The sequence below is a fragment of the Eubalaena glacialis genome, chromosome 7 (genome assembly GCF_028564815.1).
Source record: "Eubalaena glacialis isolate mEubGla1 chromosome 7, mEubGla1.1.hap2.+ XY, whole genome shotgun sequence".
Taxonomy (NCBI): Eukaryota; Metazoa; Chordata; class Mammalia; order Artiodactyla; family Balaenidae; genus Eubalaena; species Eubalaena glacialis.
The window spans coordinates 14,037,812-14,058,044 of NC_083722.1; the positions used below are offsets into that span (position 1 = coordinate 14,037,812).

At 42.9% G+C, this 20,233-nt stretch overlaps 1 protein-coding gene across 1 annotated transcript in view; it reads right to left on the bottom strand.

Moving 5' to 3' along the window:
- The window catches only part of KIF13A (kinesin family member 13A), a 212,360-nt gene extending 194,203 nt beyond the window's left edge, over positions 1-18,157 (bottom strand). Inside the window, 2 exon segments of the mRNA XM_061195757.1 lie at positions 17,691-17,781; positions 18,054-18,157. Of these exon segments, the coding sequence (XP_061051740.1) occupies positions 17,691-17,781; positions 18,054-18,108 (146 nt within the window). The 5' untranslated portion in view covers positions 18,109-18,157.
- Positions 18,158-20,233: the final 2,076 nt, after the last annotated feature.

The window sequence follows — 20,233 nt, forward strand, 5'->3', positions numbered from 1 at the left end:
CCTGAGCCATGTAACCAGAACCCCTGGGCGGCCTCTTCAGAGCAGGCCTGTCCAGATGTGCCCACCCTCCAAGGGGATCAGCTGACCTTTGGGGTGGAGGTGGCAAGTGGTCGGTGCACGAGGGCTAAGGTACCCACACGATGCCTACATGTGCTCTATCTCCTCTCCACCACCCACAGAGCTCCCCAACCACCAACAGAGACAAAGAAGATTGGACAGTTTATTAAAATATAAAACGCCAAGCTTCTTCCCAAAAGTCCAGCCCAATGTCAAGGCTAGAGCCTGGCCAAAATGAGAAACAAGTGCTTCCAAGTTCGGAAGACTGACACACCCCAAAGATCATTCACTAAACTGTGCAAAACAGCAAGGAGCCGTGTTAGCATCTATCTGCCGCCCCCGTCAGAGCGAGTGTAGGAGATACTAGGCAGTTCCCACCTGGCTGGCCTCCACGCAACAGCCCCCAGAGCAGGTGGCACCAGATACTGGCCAGGGCCTCTGCCCCCGCTGACAATTTTCACACAGGGACATATTCACAGTCAGGACTCCGGTGCCACGTGGCTGTGTGTGCTGATGTGATACCCTGCTGTCAAAGCACAAGTCTTTATTAAAGGGCCACATACTGCAAGCGAGAAGCCACAAGAACTGAAGAGCTTTCGCGAAAGACAGCTTTTCAGAAAACTAGAAACATGAACAGTATTGTTTTTTCCCAGTGTATAGGCCCTGAAATGCACACCAGTTCCTAAACTACAGCTTCTCTCAATTCCACCTGGCTCAGAAAAGGGCAGCCCGCTACTTCCTAATGACACGGGGCACCTGTGGGACGAGCAGGGCAGCGGGTGGCTTCAAGAATGGGACCACGGGGCTCTGGCGAGCAAGCATTTGCACTGCAAACATTACAAGGGAGGATACTCTAAAATTACCTCATTCTACCCAGGGGCTTGGTGATTTCAAGGAGGAGATGCCAGAAAGAGGTAGCTTTGGTTTGGTTTTCTACACATTCAAATCCTAACGAGTTTTCAGTACCCCCCACAAACGCCACATTACTCCTACTTAACCAACTCTAAAGCAGATCAAGGACCAACCTGCTTGCATGTTCACAGCAGCCCACTGTAGGCAAACACATGTGAACAAGCTGGCCTTCTGCAATACTTATTTCTGTCTTTACTCAGGGCCACAGGTTGTGGCCACATGGATGGAGGAAGGGCACCAGAATGATGAGGGGAACGGATTCAAGGTTTTTGAATGGCTATAACCTATTTCTGCTCAGCACTCCTACCAGGACCTATCAGTGACATCCCTAGAAAGAATTCACTCAATGAGAGGCTTAGGGAGGAGTTCCCAGAGCCAGGCCTATCCAGGATCCAGACTTACAGTCAAAGACCGTGTTGAAATTGATCAGAATCAAACACACACCGGTAACTGAAGCAGGCAAATTGCTGTAAGCGTGTAACTGATGTGAAATCGTTTCACTTTCATGTTGTCATTAGATCCCCTGTCTCAGAATCCTGAAATAAAAATGTTCCTCTGCATTCAGTGTCCCACCTGGAATGATACTTTCCGACAGGCTCTGATTCATGCTGATTAACAGCCATTTAACCATGAAGGTTGACTAATCAAGTAAAAGGCTTCATCTTCCCAAATGAAAATTGAAGATACCTAATACATACCTCAGATACTTTAAAACATTCCAGCTACGGAATGGGGCACATGTAGTCTGACCCTGTCTCCCCAGTCTCAGCCTAATGCTGACTCCAGATCACTGAGACGGCTTTGACGAGGGCCAGGAAGGTCAGGGCCCAGGCCAATTCAATTGCTTTAATTCTTTCTCCTCCCACCGCCCCATCAAGTTCTCTGCTTCCCGGGGTGGAACAAGGGCAGCAGCACCAAACTCTCAGAGCCTGGAAGACATCAAAGGACACAGCTGAGAGAGGGTGAGGCAAACAGGAGGAACATGCCTGTATTTTCCCCACTTACAAAGCCACAGGCTGGGAATGTTGGCCGAGGTGTTTGACACGCAGAGGGAGAAAGGAGAAAAGCAAAGCACACACTCGATGATCATTCACGTAAATGTACAAAGTATTTAGTACATCAAAATTTTTCTTTATCTTCCTCTTTAGTTTTCGTGTATTTCTGCACACAGGAAATTGGATAATCTGACCAAAATTTCTGAGAAGGCGTACATCACTCCCTTATTAAAAAAACCCACAAATCTGCATGCATTTAGGTTTTCATATTTGTATATCTTTTTGCAAAAAATGTTTAAGAAAATGACTAGTAAGTTCAAAGGAAACTCGAATATTTCTGTGAAATAGCCTAAATGTATTTTCTGAATTTTAGTGTGTCAGTGAAAGACTACCAAAAACCAGAAGATTACCAACAAACAGATAAATAAATAAGAGAGTTCAGGATAATGTATATTCAGTTAAGGGGTGCCAGAGAACCAGATATACAAGAAAAACTATATCTCTATTTTGAATTTTTAATAGAGAGTCCCTGAGTCCATGTCTCCAGTATGGTAAACATTAGAACAAGAGTCACCAGCCTGGGGACTGGGATAATACAGTCAGTTTCCTCAGAAAGAAAAAAAAAGAAAGCACAGAAACCCAATATTACTGAATACAATGTTTCGGTAGCTTCAGATGTTCATTTCCTCAGAAGTCAGTCTATGACTAGGTAGTACTGACCATCTACAAATCTCCTATACTAACTACAGCCTAGTAACCATATATCCAATTAACAGAAATACAATCAAGCACAACAGACATTTACTGAGAACGTACTGTGTCTAAGGAAACAATGGACGGACACCCACTACCTGGAACACAGAGCTGAAGTTGCACAATTAGGGCTACAGTCCCATCCCTATGCACGTCTCCAAATAGGCTCTCTTGTTATTCAGATAGTTTGGTAATGCGTCAAATTCCAGGGCAAGCTCTTTGCACTGCGGTTTTCCCCCTCAGATCTTATCCCAGGGCTTTGGTGCACCCTCCCATCGCCAGCCCCCCATTCTTCCCAAACATACTTTTACAAACATGTCAAAATTCTGTCAAAAAATTTCACTTCCCAATGTGTTCACATACAATTTATGGGCATATATTCTTTACCCAAACGAATGACTGCCAAATGACCAGACTGGTGAACACCTGTCACAGAAGGAATTTCCCTTTCAACAAAATTCAACACATCCATCTCCACAGAGCAGTGCTCCTGTGGTCTGTCAGCTGAGACATGGCAAGTGTCTAATTTAACACCACAAAGGTGATCTTTCAAACACATACTGCATGAAGTGTCCACATTTAAATCAGAAGTAATCAGAAAATTCATAACAATTAAAAGCAAAAATTTCGAGACGTCCTTCTTTACTTGCTCTTCTTAGGTGTTAAAAAAAAAACACTTCATTTATTAAACTTGGAATGAGAAGTAAAGCTTTAAGTGGTCAACAAGCTTTAAGTGTTCCGTGTTAATAAAAATATTAAATTGTCAACACTTGATGTGTGCTCTGTGCAAGGTACCCTGCTATTATAAACAGATGGGGTAGGGGGTCCCTGGAGGAAGTGAACCAGGCATGGCTTCCTTGACAGAAGAGATGCCATTTTGACCTAAGCCATTTTGGGATCTAAGCCTGGCCACAATGCTTGCCCTTGAACAGGTCTCAGTAATTAATGGTCTTAAATGAAGCAAGGGAATGCAGGAACAAAGGGAAAGCAGTCAAGAAACACAGTTCAGCGATAAAACAGAGTCCTAGTTCCTCCTCAAGGGATATACATAGCAATCTGATACATATTTTTGAGTCTGTAGGAAATAAGGTCCCCACCCTGGTGGAGGACAGAATGATGAAGTTGACCTTTTGTGACTTCAATCAACTAAAGCCTGGACTCTGTTGACCTCTGCCCCAATTCTATGCTGAATTCTCCTGGGCTCAAGCCCCTTCATGAATATGCACGTACCCTTAGCTTAAAACTTCCCCAATTCTGCTGCTGGGGAGCCACAGCTTTGAGAAAGATCCCCGGTGTTTTCCTTACTTGCTACAAGTAATAAATCCTCCTTCTCCCTCTCTGACACCCACCAAGAGGTGAACCCAGTTTTTCAGGTAATCCTCACAACCGCTATGGGTCTGTAATTTTATTATTCCCATTTTACTGATGAGGAAATACAGGCACAGAGGGTTAAGGGACTTGCCGGACATTTTGCAGCTCGTCAGTTGCATAGTCAGTTTCAAATATAAGCAGTTGGTCTCCCAAGTCCTCTGAGTGGCTCTCGACCACTACATCATTCTGTCACAATACTTGATAGCCTTTTACAAAACTAGATATTTACACCCAACCGATGGCCACAGAAACACACAAAAGGCAAATAAAAGGTTTCCTTTCATTGACTAAAAGCTCCGGCTCAAATACAAAGTAATTCACATACTTATGAACATTTAAACTTTATCTGGGCTAACTTTTAAATAGATGGGTGAGGTTATTTCAATGTATCAAACTACAAAAGCAAAGATGTACCCTCCCATTCAGAAAAATTCATTTATACACACAAATAAGGAAGACTCTTTGTTCAGTATTTAAAAGAAAAAAAATGGGGAAAAATTATTTCCACTGCATAATTCATCACAAAAACACAGACTAAGCTGTCACTGCAGAGAGGGGAATACTATTCTATTGATAACTATCAAAGCCAGCAAAACTTAAAGGCTTCAAAAACAAAAACAAAACAAAACAAACTTAGTTACATTACCATGCTAATGTTACCTGTTTGTTACAGTAACTCTAGATCAAAAAGGCAGATGTTTAAAACTGGATAAGGCTGCTCAAATTTAACACCATTATCTTGATAAGCTTTCCCTACCACACTCCTTCCTCCTTACTCAAAGCATTACCCTTGACACAAGTAATTTTAAGGCTCTTTCTTAACACAATAATGTAACCATCCCCTGTTACAATTTGTACAGGGAATACTAAACTTTAATTAACAATATAAATAGAAGTCATTAAAGATAGAGAACAAAAGAAAAAACAAAACAAAAAACCCTAATAGTTTGTTATCCAATTTAAAAAAGAGCAGTTACAAGTTCAGCTATACATCTTGACACATTCTCTACTGAGCTGGGATTATAGATAGGTGGGCACACAAAGCATCAATTCTGAGGACTTGTTTTATTAAACTACAAAATGTAAGTATATTTAAAGGCTTATAAATCTGCTCAACAAACTACATGAGGGTTAACTGCATGGCCCTTCCAAAACTGGGGATAAATCTACTCAATATTGCAACAGAATGCCTGAGCAGTTCAGCATGGTTTTGCCCTTTCTGATTTTCCCCTGAGGCTCCCAGCTTGAGATACGTGAATAGTTGTGGTCATTCATGGTGGGTGTACAATCTAGGGAGTGTCTCTTCAAGACAACACAAAGAGCCAACAACAAAGGGTAAAGCTTCCCTTTCCTCAAAGCCTTCCTTCCTGTTCCCTGTCTTTTAAAAAAACAAGGCTCCGAACTTCTTCCCTCAAGGGAACTGCATACAGATGCTTTCCTCACACCTCTTCTAACAGTAGCAAAGCTCATCACACCTACAGACCAGACTCTAAAGGGCCAGACAGAATCAATAACTCCACTCTGCTTTCAAAAGAATGGGTAAGAGGACACAAACCCGAAAGGAAACACTCTCACTCTCTCTCTCCCCCCTTTCTCTCTCTCTCTCTCTTTCCCACTAAACAGAATTCATCTCACAGTTGAAGATAAGAAATATTGGGAATTAACCATACTTTTGGTTAGGTTATAACAGAACCTTCAGAAACAAAACAAACTGCGCAAGGAAGTTTTAGGCTAACAGCTCTGGAAATGTCATTTCTCTACCCCCATACATACAGACTTATCACATAAAACAGCTGTATGCCTGCAAGAACAGCTGAAAATCACTGGTTCCCCAAAAGAACACAACTGTACAAGATAAAAACTAATTGAAAGGACCAAATCAGAAGATTTATAATGCCCTGTAGGCACGTATAAAAGCTGCTGTCCTAGCTGAGACAGGAGGCATGTAGAATGTGTAAGGAACCCAGGCTCCCCGGCTAGCTGATAATGGCTTCAGCTATCTGGAGCTAGTGGCTGTCTTATTTCACTTGACACCTTCAATTCTCACATCAGCTACCGCAGGCAAACAGAGCCTCCCAAGAACAGTGACCCTTCCTCCCCAGTTTTCCTAACACTCTGACAAGAAGTAAATTACAACCCAACCCATTTCAGCCCCTGTAAATGTTACCTATTACTCTATTTGATTCAACTCTACATGTAAGTATAGTTGAGATAAATCTAAATTTTAGAGCTTAAAAAACCTTACCGGTTACCTGGTTTAGCCCGCAGTTTGACAGATGAAGTGTTAATGGCTAGCTCAAGGATACAGACCACGTTAGTGGCAGGACCCTGCAGCATCCAGACTTCCCATCCAGTCATCACACCATCCTAAGCCTCCACACAGATGGGGTCCCTAGGGCTCTGCAATGGTACAGGAGCTGAGGTTGGGACTGCCACATAGTTCCAGGGCCTGAAGCAGGGAATTGTGGTCCACAGGCCATTAGAAAGCTGAGAAACCTGTGCTTCCCAAGAAGTCAGGTGGAGCAGTCAGCTGAAGGATAGGCAAGTACCCTGCATCTAGATAATCGAGGTAATTCCTTCCCCCTCTGCCACAATTTAAGTAAAAACAAATAAGAAGAGGTATTTTGATTAAATACACCTGGCGAGAGAATAGGCTTTTTTCCTCAAATGGGAGAGAATTTATTTAACTTTGTGAGGCTTAACTTTCATAATAATACGAAGACCCTATTAAAGTTCCATAAGTCGCATTAATAAGGTAAATATTTAGGTTGATTTTATGAGGCTTTCAGACTTTAGTTTTGAGACTGTTAATGGTTATGAGAATTTGCATACATGATCACAATCAGAATGGTAAAATAAACCAAAGGACAAGCTGTGAAACTGGGCTTTAAAACCTGGTTTATTAAACTAGATCAGTGTTTGTCAACCTTCACTACACATGAGAATCAACTACCAACCATGTGCGTTAACCACCTCCGACGTTCAACCCGGTCAAGCCCTCCGATGACTACACCCTCAGACTTCTAGTCTTCAAGATGAGACCCCAGACACTGAGGAGCAGAGACAAGTCATATCTACTTTGTCCAAATTCCTGACCCACAGAATCCAGGGGCACTAAAAAATGGTGGTTTCAGACCACTAACTTTAGGGATGATTTGTTAAACAACAATCGTAACTGGGACATCTGGAAAGCATTTAAAAATCCCAGCGCCTAAGGTGCACTACAGCCCAATTAAGCCAGAAACTCTGGGGGTAGGACCCAGGCATCGATTTTTAAAGCCCCCCAGGTGATTCTAATGTGCAACCAAGGTTTAGAACCATGTCCAGACCCCTACTGTCCAACACAGTAGCCACCTGCAGTTTAAATTTAAACTAATGAAAATGAAATAAAATTTAAAATTCAGTTCTTTGGTTGCACTAGCCACATTTCAAGTGCTCAGTAATCATGCATGGCCAGTGGTTACCATATTGGACTGTAGATGTGTAGAACATTTCCATCATCACAGAAAATTCTATTGGACAGTCCTGGTCTAAAGCGGTGATTCTCAAAGCTTGGTCCAGAGCTAACAGCATCAGCATCCCCTGGAAACTTGTTAGAAATGCAAATTCTCAAGCCAAGCTACTGGATCAGAACCTTTTGGGTGGGACTGTTTTTTTCTTTTTTTGATATTTATTTATATTTATTTGGCTGCATCGGATCTTAGTTGCAGCACGTGGGCTCTTCATTGTGGCATGCGGGCTTTTTCTCTAGTTGTGGCACACGGGCTCAGTAGTTGCGGTGGGAGGGCTCAGTAGTTGCGGCATGTGAGCTTAGTTGCCCCATGCCATGTGAGATCTTAGTTCCCTGACCAGGGATTGAACCCGCATCCCCTTCATTGGAATGCAGATTCTTAACCACTGGACCACCAGGGAAGTCCCCTGATGCACTCTTCAGTGTGAGAACCCCTGGGTTGTTCCTGTCCACACAAAATCATTTTTCCCATGACCTAGCTCATACTTAAATCTGAAAATTATCAACGTTTAACTCCATCGTAATATAAGGGAATAGTTCATGTTGTCATACAATTTCAAAGATGTATTTTTGTCGTAGCAAGCTTGCTTGGGAAGAAATGCCTTGCAATTAGCAAAGGATTCTTAAAAAGTTCCTTGAAGATGCTCTCAGTTATTTACAATCATTAAGAGGAACAACTTTCAGGTCCAGAAATATAGAAATATGGTTTAAAATTATGAAACTCAACAAACTACTCAATTATTAAAATTATAATTATGAAAACTATGTTGCATGACAAAATATAAATGCGAGAAAAGCAAAACACAAAATTGTAATTACAAATATTTATATTATATGGACAAAGACAAAATGAAGGGGAAAACTAAGAATAATGGATTTGTTAGGTTTGTCCAGACAATGACACCTTCCCCCTACCCCCACCCCCCTTTTAAATTTCTGCCATGCTTCTTATAAAACATTTTAGAGTATCTAAGGAAGCAATCTTTTTAAAAGATACAATTGTGCTTTGACATGAAAAGTTCATTTCAAGAATGATTTGGTAAAACAGTTCTACTGCTTCATCAGTGATTCACTGAATTGTTCATCTCATAGTAAAATGAAATCAAGACTGCATTCAAGCAAATGATGAGGCTTGGACAGGTTGTCCTCCTAATTCTGAGAGTCTACAAGAATTTCTCCTCTCTACTTTTCTTTTTTTAACCTTAGATCTTACAATCAAATATAAGAATTACCCATTTTTACAATAAAATTTTAGAGATGTGAAAACTTGACATTTTTCCCATGCTTATTTAGTTTCCACATAGTTGTTGGGTGGTAAAATGCCAAATAAACTAATTTCCAAGGAAGAATTTCTCATATTTTCTTCTTATATTTGCAAATTTAAATTCCCAGAAATATTGTGTAGAGTAATCTTTGAAAAGATAGCTCTTGAATCCCATATAAATCAACTCTTGATTGTTTTAATGTGAATTTTAGCATACTTCTTTTTTTGACAGCTGTGTTGTTAGTAAACTTCATTTCCTATGTTGTGAAGGTACAAAGTTCTCTTTCTGAGCGTTTCTGTATGTCTTGTTGGTTTCTCCGTTTCATTTGCCAGTAATGTTCTCCAAAGTCCTTTAAACTCTAAATAGCTCCAGGGAAGATTTGAGAAAGGGTAACTGTGGTTGAATAACTGAGAGACCTTGATGTCTTCAGAAAGCTTACTATCTGTGGAAGACTTTTTCTTATAAATTTTTTTTTTAAACATCTTTATTGAAGTATAATTTCTTTACAATGGTGTGTTAGTTTCTGCTTTATAACAAAGTGAATCAGTTGAACATATACATATGTTCCCATATCTCTTCCCTCTTGCATCTCCCTCCCTCCCACCCTCCCTATCCCACCCCTCTAGGTGGTCACAAAGCACCGAGCTGATCTCCCTGTGCTATGCGGCTGCTTCCCACTAGCTATCTATTTTACATTTGGTAGTGTATATATGTCCATGACACTCTCTCACCCTGTTACATCTCACCCCTCCCTCTCCCCATATCCTCAAGTCCATTCTCTAGTAGGTCTGTGTCTTTATTCCCGTCTTGCCACTAGGTTCTTCATGACCTTTTTTTTTTTTTTTTCCTTAGATTCCATATATATGTGTTAGCATACTGTATTTCTTTCTCTCTTTCTGACTTAACTTCACTCTGTATGACAGACTCTAACTCCATCCACCTCATTACAAATACCTCCATTTCATTTCTTTTTATGGCTGAGTAATATTCCATTGTATATATGTGCCACATCTTCTTTATCCATTCATCCGATGATGGACACATAAATTTCTTTTTTATAGAACTCTTTTTTTTTTTTTTTAATTTATTTATTTATTATTTTGACTGTGTTGGGTCTTCGTTTCTGTGCGAGGGCTTTCTCTAGCTGCGGCGAGCGGGGGGCCACTCTTCATCGCGGTGCGCGGGCCTCTCACTATCGCGGCCTCTCTTGTTGCAGAGCGCAGGCTCCAGACGCGCAGGCTCAGTAGTTGTGGCTCACGGGCCCAGTTGCCCCGCGGCATGTGGGATCTTCCCAGACCAGGGCTCGAACCCGTGTCCCCTGCATTGGCAGGCAGATTCTCAACCACTGCGCCACCAGGGAAGCCCTATAAATTTCTTTTTTTTTTTTTTTTTTTTTACTTTTGTCTGTGTTGGGTCTTCGTTGCTGCACGTGGGCTTTCTCTAGTTGCGGTGAGCAGGGGCTACTCTTTGCTGCGGTGCACGAGCTTCTCATTGCGGTGGCTTCTCTTGTTGTGGAGCACAGGTTCCAGGCGTGCAGGCTTCAGTAGTTGTGGTGCGTGGGCTCAGTAGTTGTGGCTCGCAGGCTCTAGAGTGCAGGCTCAGTAGTTGTGGCACATGGGCTTAGTTGCTCCACAGCATGTGGGATCTTCCCAGACCAGGGCTTGAACCCATGTCCCCTACATTGGCAGGCAGATTCTTAACCACTGTGCCACCAGGGAAGGCCTATAAATTTCTTTAAAATATGAGTGCACAGCATGTGTAATTTTATTGAAAATTGGAAACAATCCAAGTTATCCACTTATCTCTAACTAGATTTTGCCAGAAGAAGCCAAGTGGTAGGATGATAAACTGGCCAGTTTGGTATCATTTTGAAAAATTTCCCCAGCCCAACAAGCATACATATTTTAAAATTAATGATGACCAAAAAAAAAAAAAATCTCCTAACTAAAATTTTTGCAATAGTGATACAAAAACAGGATTTTTCCAATTTTTCCAGCTTTTATACTGATTACACTGATTATCTTCATTAATGTGGGTAGCTAAAAGTTGTATAAGGCAGCTACTACCTTTACTTCTAGCATTTACACGTGCTCTTAAGAAAAAGAAAAGCATTTTTACTTCTATTGTTGGAAGCTAAAAAGAAAAGGGAGTTGACAGAACCGTTTAATAATAATAATTTTTTTTAAAACAACAAAGAGAATTTACAAAATGCTTTCTGTGTGCTGGGCATTCTTGAATCTAGGCCCTAAGAACACACAGATAAATCATATATAGTCCTTGCCCTAGAGAAAGCCCAAAATCTATACATTTGAGATTTAACATAAAAGACAGACACCAACACCAACAAAACTATGCACTAAAAAAAAAAAAAAGACCAACTATATAGAGGAAACTATCATTAGTGTCCTCAGAAAGACACAGAAAATACCACAACCAGAAAACAAGCATAGGATGCTATTTAAAAAAAAAAAAAAAAAGACTGAAAGAGTTCTTGGAAATTAAAAATATGATAAAAATTAAACATAGGCTTGAAAGATAAAGTGGATGAAATCTCCCAGAAGGTTGAATAAAAACAAGAGATAAAAAGTAGAAAGGAAAAATAAAGTAATTAGAGGACCAGTTCAGGAAACCCCATGTCCAAATAAGTGTTCCAGAAAAGAACTGAGTAAATTTTAAAAAGTGTTTGCTAATGAATTAATTCAATAATTTTTTTTTCAGAACTGAAGGATACAAGTTTCCAGGTCCAAAACGCCCACCATTGTGATTTCACAAAAATGGGGAAGAAAATATTCTATAGGATTCCAGAAAGGGAAAATCTAGGTCACGTCTAAAGGATTAGAAATCCAAATAGCTTTGGACTTCTCAAGAGAAACACTGGAAGCTAGAAGACATTAAAGCAACAATATCTTCAAAATAGAATTTGATACCCATCCAAACTATTAACGAGGCAAGTGGGTGGAATGAAGATATTTTCATGGTTTCAAAAACCCTTACTTCCCAAACATTCTTTCTCAGGAAGCTACCAAAGGATATGCTCTACAAAATTGAGGCAGTAAACCAAGAAAGAAAAAGGAAACAGAAAAACAGATTCCACACAGAAGAGAAATAAAAGGAATTCTCAGAATGATGTGACAGGAACCCCCAGGATGACAGCTACATCAGGCAGAGAAGGTTACCAGTTCATAAAGGAACATGTTAGAAGGGTCAAGGAGAAATGTCTCTAAGAAGATGAAATCAAGAGAGCACTTGATATATCCGAATGTCTTGAAAGGAGGTGTGGGCAAGGGACAGATAATTTAAATGTTGAATTAAGGGTAAGTACGTAAAAAAGAAGCAAATTAGAGAGAAAGGGAAAAAATAAAAACAATTATTAACTCCAGGGAAAACAAAAAGTTTTGTATGATAGGAGAAATCATGGAAGAGTACATGGCTCAACTGTAAATAATGTTCTATACAGTCATTTAAATAATGGAAACACTAAATATTGAAACATTATATAACTATATTGGGAAAATGGGGGATGGGGAGAATTCGGGGATGGGGTGAGAATAAGGCACAGAAAGAGAACAGAGAGAACGAATTAAAAACTAGCACTACCAGCATGTTACTCAGAAATATGGAGGGAAATTCCAAAAGAATAAGCTAAAATCACTATATGTGGCTGCCTCTGGGACTAAAAATGAAGAGGATTCTTCTTTTTAAACCATAGCCTTTATAAATTATAAAACTACTTCACACTTCAAACTATTACACTGATTTTAAAATATATATACAAATATATGTATGCAGAACCCAACCTCTTAGCCACTAAACTTGTATTTTTCAAATTATAAACTTGTGACCATTTAGCGGGTTGTGAAATTAATTCTGTAAGTCACAACCATCATTTCTAAAATGAATTAAAACAGAAGCAGGTAGGGCTTCCCTGGTGGCGCAGTGATTAAGAATCCTCCTGCCAATGCAGGGGACACGGGTTCGAGCCATGGTCCAGGAAGATCCCACGTGCCGCGGAGCAACTAAGCCCGCGTGCCACAACTACTGAGCCTGCGCTCTAGAGCCCTCGAGCCACAACTACTGAAGACTGCGCGCCACGAGCTGGTGCTCCACAATGAGAAAAGCCACCGCAATGAGAAGCCCATACGGTGCAATGAAGAGTAGCCCCTGCTCGCCACAACTAGAGAAAGCCCGCGCAGCAACGAAGACCCAACGCAGCCAAAAATAAATAAATAAAAATAAAGTTCCCTTTAAAAAAAAAAGGTGGTATAAAATAACAGAGACATGGCACATAGTAAATTTTTTCATGAACCTTCATATATGTACACACAACAGTGCATAATGTAAAATGTATGTTTAACCATGAACAAAATAATTTTTAAATCACTATCTACACAGCATTATAATTACTTTTAGTCTTGTTTTTTAAAGTGAGAGATGACAATCTATCTTTATTGTAAAGCAAAGAAATGGAAAATGTTGACAGCTAATGAAAATATTCCATTATAACACTCTTTAAAATGCCACTGATATCATGCATGAAGGATGCTCACTCCAATATTATTGAAATCTAAATACTCTGCTTTCTTACCATCAACTTTGTAATATTTGAACCAGAGAGAAGAGTAACAACACAGAAAACACAATAAAGCTCAAAGTCAATCAGATAATGTGGAATATTACTGCTTCTTAGGTGATGGATCTTTTTCATTTTATATGATTTTAACTAATTTTTAAATTTCCGGTCTACGGATATACTTGAGCAGAAAGAACCATCCTAGAAGACTTTGGAATAGCAGTGGAAGCCAGCCTGGTGGAATAAACAATCAAAAACTTGCAACATATAATGCATACACTAGAAAGTATAGATGCAGTCGACCAAGATGTAGCTTTCTTCCACTGACCCACCCTCATATACTTTAAAAGCTACACTGCCCACCTTGCAGTATGGAAAAATTGGGCAAGTTAAAACTTTGATGCTCTTTTACTAAAACCCTAAATTTAGTCCAATTTTTCTTTTAACTTAGCTAGGTTATATTGATACATGCACATTGCTTTGGATGCTTACCCTACAATTCACTTACTTTAAAATGATTTAAAATAAGAACAAAAATTTCTGCAGAAAGCAAGTTCCATTATACTTTCATGATAAAGCTTCACTTCTTAGAAGTTATAAAGATCAGATTCATATACACATGGGTATGTATATTTTTAAAACCACTACTACCACCCATACTGGATATTAAAAAAATAAAAATAAAAAATGAAGGAGTCAATATACTGGTATTTAATTATAGAAAAGATATTTGTGGGAAAAAATACATATATATATAATGTGTGTGTATGTATTTGAAAATATGCATGAGAAGTTAATGACTGTGGTTACCTTTTTTTGGAGAGGTGAGGGGATGGGATGAGGAGGGAGGACAACCAGGGTGAGAGGAAGGCTTTGCACCGTACATCTGGTTATACTTTGATTTTAAACTATTACCTATTTTGGCAAATTAGGGGTTCTCATTCTATTCCCCCTTCATGAACTGCCTGCCTTCCGCACCCTATTCCACATCCTGCACGCACGCACACACAATCACCCAGAAGTAATTTGAGGCAGGTATGCTTTCACTTTGACAAAAGACTTTCTCCCGATCTTGAAAAAGTGAACCTGTACTCTTAGCACCCACGTGACAGGCACAAATGCCACCTGTCTTTGCAGGATGCCAGGACCCCGGGTCACATCCACAGCCCCTCCTCAGCACTCCCATCACACTGCAAACCATCACACTGCAGACATTTGCTGAGGGCCTGCTATGTGCCAGATGCTGTTTGGAAGCATGGGACACAAAAGTCAGTAAGACAAGGTACCTGCCTTCCCAGATCTCAGAGCCTCAAGGAGAGGAGAGGAGACAGAAGAGCAAACAGGTAATTTCCAAATGATACGGTATATATAGTGGGAAAAGTGTAATCTACATAATCCACCACATTATATTTTAATTATTTTTTCCCCCGTTTTCCCACGTCTCTCAAAGGTGAGAGTCTCTGGCACAGGCAATGGGTCCGTAGTGATCTTTGGATCCCCTGAGCTAAGCATGGTACCTGCATGATCTGAACTTCATAAATGTCTCCTGCATGGTAATGCAATGGTATTTTAAGAAATACATTCATATATGTCTTAATGTTTCAGAATGGTGATTGATAAACACATCAACTATTAACCTGGACCTCTGTCGTGTATTATAATCTTAGAATTTCAGAACCAAAACAAACATCTTTAACCTCAGAAGACCTGTGATCTTTTAGTCCTTAACATGTAGCTTTGGCTTTGATTCCATAAAGGGGGAAAATTACAAAAGCTAAGCCTATCTGTTTCTTTTCCTGGAAACCAATGCACTCTTGTTTGTTTTTACTGGTAGGAGTGGAAGCTTTCACCCAGTAACTTAAAATTCCAACCATGGTTAATACATTTGCAATTTCTTGCAATATTCAGAAAAAAAAATGATTTTCAATTTGACACAGGTTTGCCAATATTAATTTAAAACTTCTTACACTTCAAACCTTGGACTTATAGGTAAGAAAAATAATAGTCTTGCCTTGCTCTGAGCTCTATCCAAAACAAATGATAGAAATGAATTGGAAACGTAACATGAAGCATCATTGCAATTAATCAACCCAGAACCCAAGGGAGGAACTGTTTCTATTTTTAAATGCACTGTTGCTTTAAGGGAAGACCCACTGGAGAAACATAAAACCAAGCTGCATAATGAAAATCAAAATGCATTTGGTGTCTCCCTCCTTGCAAAGACAGTAATCCTAACCTGCAAGCAGCACTGCTGTGTTCACTCCTCCCAGTTGTCTGTAAACTGAATGACAGGTACCCAGGCAGAATCCCACAGAAAGGGCCCATCCACCACTCAAAGAATCATATCTGTCAGGAGGTCAGAACAAGAGAACACCCATGTTTCAGTGCTATTATTATAGTTCCAGATAAGGGGCTATTCCAAGAAGCAAGCAGATGGATAAATCCCCAAATCACCCTTCAAATCATTACTTAAAAGATGCTGATTAGTAACCGCAGTGGTGACCCTAAAAATGATCAATTGATTATTTAGCAGTTCCAACCAACTGTCTACAGTTGTAATTTCTATCCAAATTCCACCACACTAAATCTGTGTCTGCCCACAAATGACAAAGCTTCATTTCATTAAATAGTAGCTAACAGTAACACTCCTGATGGTTAAGAGTGACAAGGAGCAGGTGTCAAACCAGCAAGGGAAACAGAAGCCACAGCTACATAAAAGGAGTTAACATTCTACCTGTTTCCTAGACTGCTTTGAAGACTCTGACCCAGCAGAATTTTTTTCTCAAACAATATTCAGTTTGCGGGGGGGGGGGGGGGGAGAAATGTTGGTGATGTGGGTGACTAATTTAATCTGTAAATATCTTAATTTACTCAATGAGTTTACTTACTATCACCAAGAAATATACAACTACATTGCTATAAATGTATCTAAAATCCTATAAATATCTAAAATGTATCTAAAAACATTATTCAAGGATACATCCATTACTGAAAAGTATTTAATGTATTTTAAATACAACTTAGCTATTTACAATCACCATAACAATCTGCTACAGGAAGCAGAATGTTTGCACATTGGATAAAAATTTCTAGCCTCAGCACAAAAAGCAAAGAATCCCCAAACTTACCTCCTGATAATTTCTCCCCCCAAATTTAGTAAAACTATGTCTGACCACCACATGATTATAGAATGAAGGCAGTTGCTTCCTTTAGCAATAAAGTAACAAACCCTACTTCAGAGTCTCTCTTTAGTGAAAAAAATCTCTGAAGAACAACAACAACAACAAAATCACTAAATTGTAACACATCAATCAACAGGTGACTTTTAGAAACACAAACTCTCGTCAGAGAGGAATTAATTTTGTCAAATCTCCCTGGTTTCTCTTTCCTATTTTTACAAGCTACAGCGTTGCTACACTAAATGAATTCCAACCGTTTTCTTCTCAGGGGCTTACCAAAAAAATGCCAAATATTCAAATTATTTTAGGGCATTTTCCCATACTGTTGCGTAGAATAGAGCAGAATTAATAAGGATCCAACAGTTACCACTTTTCAAATGCAAATGTTGCCATCTAGTAAATGCAGCCCCTTTTAAACATCCCCCCAGTGTCTACACAGCTCCGGGCACTACTTTTGTTTCCTTGAAAATCGAAATTCGCGCATTACATTCAGGCATTATCTCAACCCAGCACCAACAAAAAAATAGATCTTAAATGGTCCAGGCCTGAGCCTGCATCGTACAAAACTGTTCTGCTTTATTGTGGGGGGGTGTTCCCTCCCACCCCCCATTTTACACACAAAGTTCCTTAACAATTCTGCCAAATAAAGCAAACAGTGCAGTGGTGGAAACAACCAGGGGCACTGGGTTCCACGAACCAGACCTTGGGGTGGTCACTTGCTCGCCTCAGGCCTCAGTTTTCTCATCTGTAAAATGTGGCTATTGGACTAATCATCTCTAGGGTCCCATCCGGCCCCCTCCGGGTGCCTCGAAGCCGGCCGGGGACACAGCGGACTGGTCCTGGTTCAGGCCGGGGTGCCCTGCCTGATGCCGCTCTAGATGGGAGGGGACAAGGGGGAGGGGGGCAGAGGGAAGAGAGAGAGGAACTTGGACTTGCAACAGCTTCAGACAGGAGCGTTCGACAAACTTGAAGCCGTCCTCCTAACAATAGGCAAGAGCACTCCCATTTTCCTGGCTCAGACTTGCAGGAGGCGGCGGGGCTGCACCCTCCTGCCCGCCCTCTCGGCACCCGCTTTACCTTTCTCCCTGTTTGGTGTTAGAAGGAGGAGGGTGCAGGACCGTTTGATTCCCTTCCATCTCCACCACGCACTTGGTGTTCAGTTCCAGTTCTGAAAGCAAAAGGGAAAACGAACGTTGCCAAGCCGAGCATCCGTGCCCGCAGCCCGCCTCTGCGCGCCGCGCGGGACTCCCCGGGAGGCGGCCGAGATCGGAGCCGGGAGCCGGCGCACCGGGTCCCCGCGGCCGGTGCGGTCGCCGCCTCCGCCCCGGCGCTCCGGCTCCGGCTCCGCTCCCGCCGCCCCAGCCCCGCGGCCCCGCAGTTTCCAAAGTTGCCCCCGCCCTCATCCCGACCACAAACGAAAACGAGCGGAAAGCTCCTCACCTCGTCGGTTCAGGGGCCGGACCCGGACGGCAACTTTTACCTTGGTATCCGACATGTTGGCGGCGCCCGCTCGGCCCCAGGCGGCCCTTCACGCGCGGCGCCGCCGCCGCCGCAGCCGCGCGCCCCCCGAGCGCGGCCGCCGCCGCCGCTGCTCCGCCGTGTGCTCCGTAAGGCAGCGCCGAGGCGCGCGGGCCATCCCGGGGGAGCGCGACGCGGGGCACGGCCGCGGCCCGGGGAGGGGCGGGCGGGCGCGCGGGGCGGGGCGCGGCGGCGGCGGCGGCGGCGGCGGCGGGCGGGGAGGAGGCCGCGCCGCCCGGGCCCAGGCGCCGCTCTAGCCGCGCCGGCCCAGCCGACCGCAGAGCGCCGCGGCCCCTCGCGGCCGCCCCGGGCCCGGCCGCGCCGCCATCTTCCGCGCCTCGCCGCGCCCGCGCCCCCGCCCCCGCGGCTCGGGGAGGCCCGGCCCGGCGGCGTGCGGCACCCAGCGGAACCCGGAGGGGACGGCGAGCGGCGCGGCGCTGGGGGCCGCTGCAGTCCAGGGCGGGACGCCCGGTTTCCCCGGGCCCGGCGTGCAGCCGCGCCGGCGGGGACCCCACGGGCACCGCCTTGAACTCGAGTCACCTTGTGGGGCCGCTGTCACCGCAGCCCCAGAGCTCTTGGGCGTGCCGGGTGGGCAGGCCTTACCCACGGAATGAAATACGCCTCAACCGAAATGCCGGCACGCCGCCCCCTCCGCCCGCCCGGCACCGCACGGAGCGCGCAGCTGCATTTTCAGATGCGTGTGGTGAACCGAGGCTAGAAATCAATCTGTGCCTCTGCCACCTAAAGAGTGTGTGTTTGCAAAGACTGCTCTCGCTTCCTTCCTCTGCCCGTGCGCTTTTCTTGCGGGAGAGCTGTCAAGTGGGCTGGAGGGTCATTCACTCTTACATAAGAATTTAATGGCCGTGGATTCCGTCGTCCTGCCAAAGGCCCACCTCGCTGCCAGGGCGGAACCGGGGGAATCTGATTTCTTCTATGCGGTTCCACAAGTGCTTCTTGGGCGCTCACTGGGAGCCGGGCATGTTGAAGCGTACCCAAGTCTAAAATCCCGAGTTTAGATCTGGGGAAATCTTTCCAATTTGCTTAAGTGTAGAAATTCAATCATTCACAAGGTCACTGGAAGTTGTATTGGGGGCCAACTGTGTGCAAAGCGCTGTGGAGGACACACAAAAACATGAATAAAGTCATGCATCCTGTGCTACAGACACACACTCTGTGGCGGGAAAAACAGCACCGAGTCAGGTATGACTAGACTGCTGGCAGGTGCTATGAGGTTTAATTCTGTCTCCAACAGGTGCCAAGTATGGGGTTGACACCATCACCTTCTCTGTCATGTCATGAAAGCCTTGAATACCTAAGAAATTTCAACTTTATTCCACAGGCAATGGGAACTGAATGAAGGCTTTGGTCTTGGAGCCCAGGACTGCCTCTTTGGGGTGTTTTTTTGTTTGGTTGGTTTGGTTTGTTTTTGGCTTCGCAGCGCACTTGCCCTCGGCAGTGAAAGTGGGGAGTCCTAACCACTGGACCGCCAGGAAATTCCCAGGACTGACTCTTAAAAGAATATCATCTAGATAAGAGGTGATGATGGCTAGAGCAAAGCCAATGGTAGTGCAGATGGAACGCTAAGAGCAGAGGCAGGACTTACTGTGGAGATAAGAGTGAAATGACTTAGCAACCACTGGGATGTGAGAATTGTCGGGTTGCAGCTGACTGGAGAGGGTCTGGGAGGATGATGACCCATCACACGCCATACACAGATAAGAATAGGTCTTAAGGTGAGAGGGCCATGATTACTTTGGTGTTGCTGGTTAGATAGTTTCCATTGTTTTTTGTTTGTTTTTTGGTTTCGCTGGGTCTTAGTTGTGGCAGGTGGGCTCCTTAGTTGTGGCTTGCAAACTCTTAGTTGCAGCGTGCACGTGGGATCTAGTTCACTGACCCGGGATCGAACCCCAGCCCCGTGCATTGGGAGTAAGGAGTCTTAAGTACTGTGCCATCAGGGAAGTCCCCCCTTTTTTTTTTTTTTTTTTGCTGAGTGGTCCTTCTGCTTTTCACCTTTCCCAACCCTCTCCAACTTTAAAGACCCAGATTAGTCCTCACCTCTTCTAAGAAGAACTGTTTCTTCTTCAAAACAGTTTTAGCCTTAA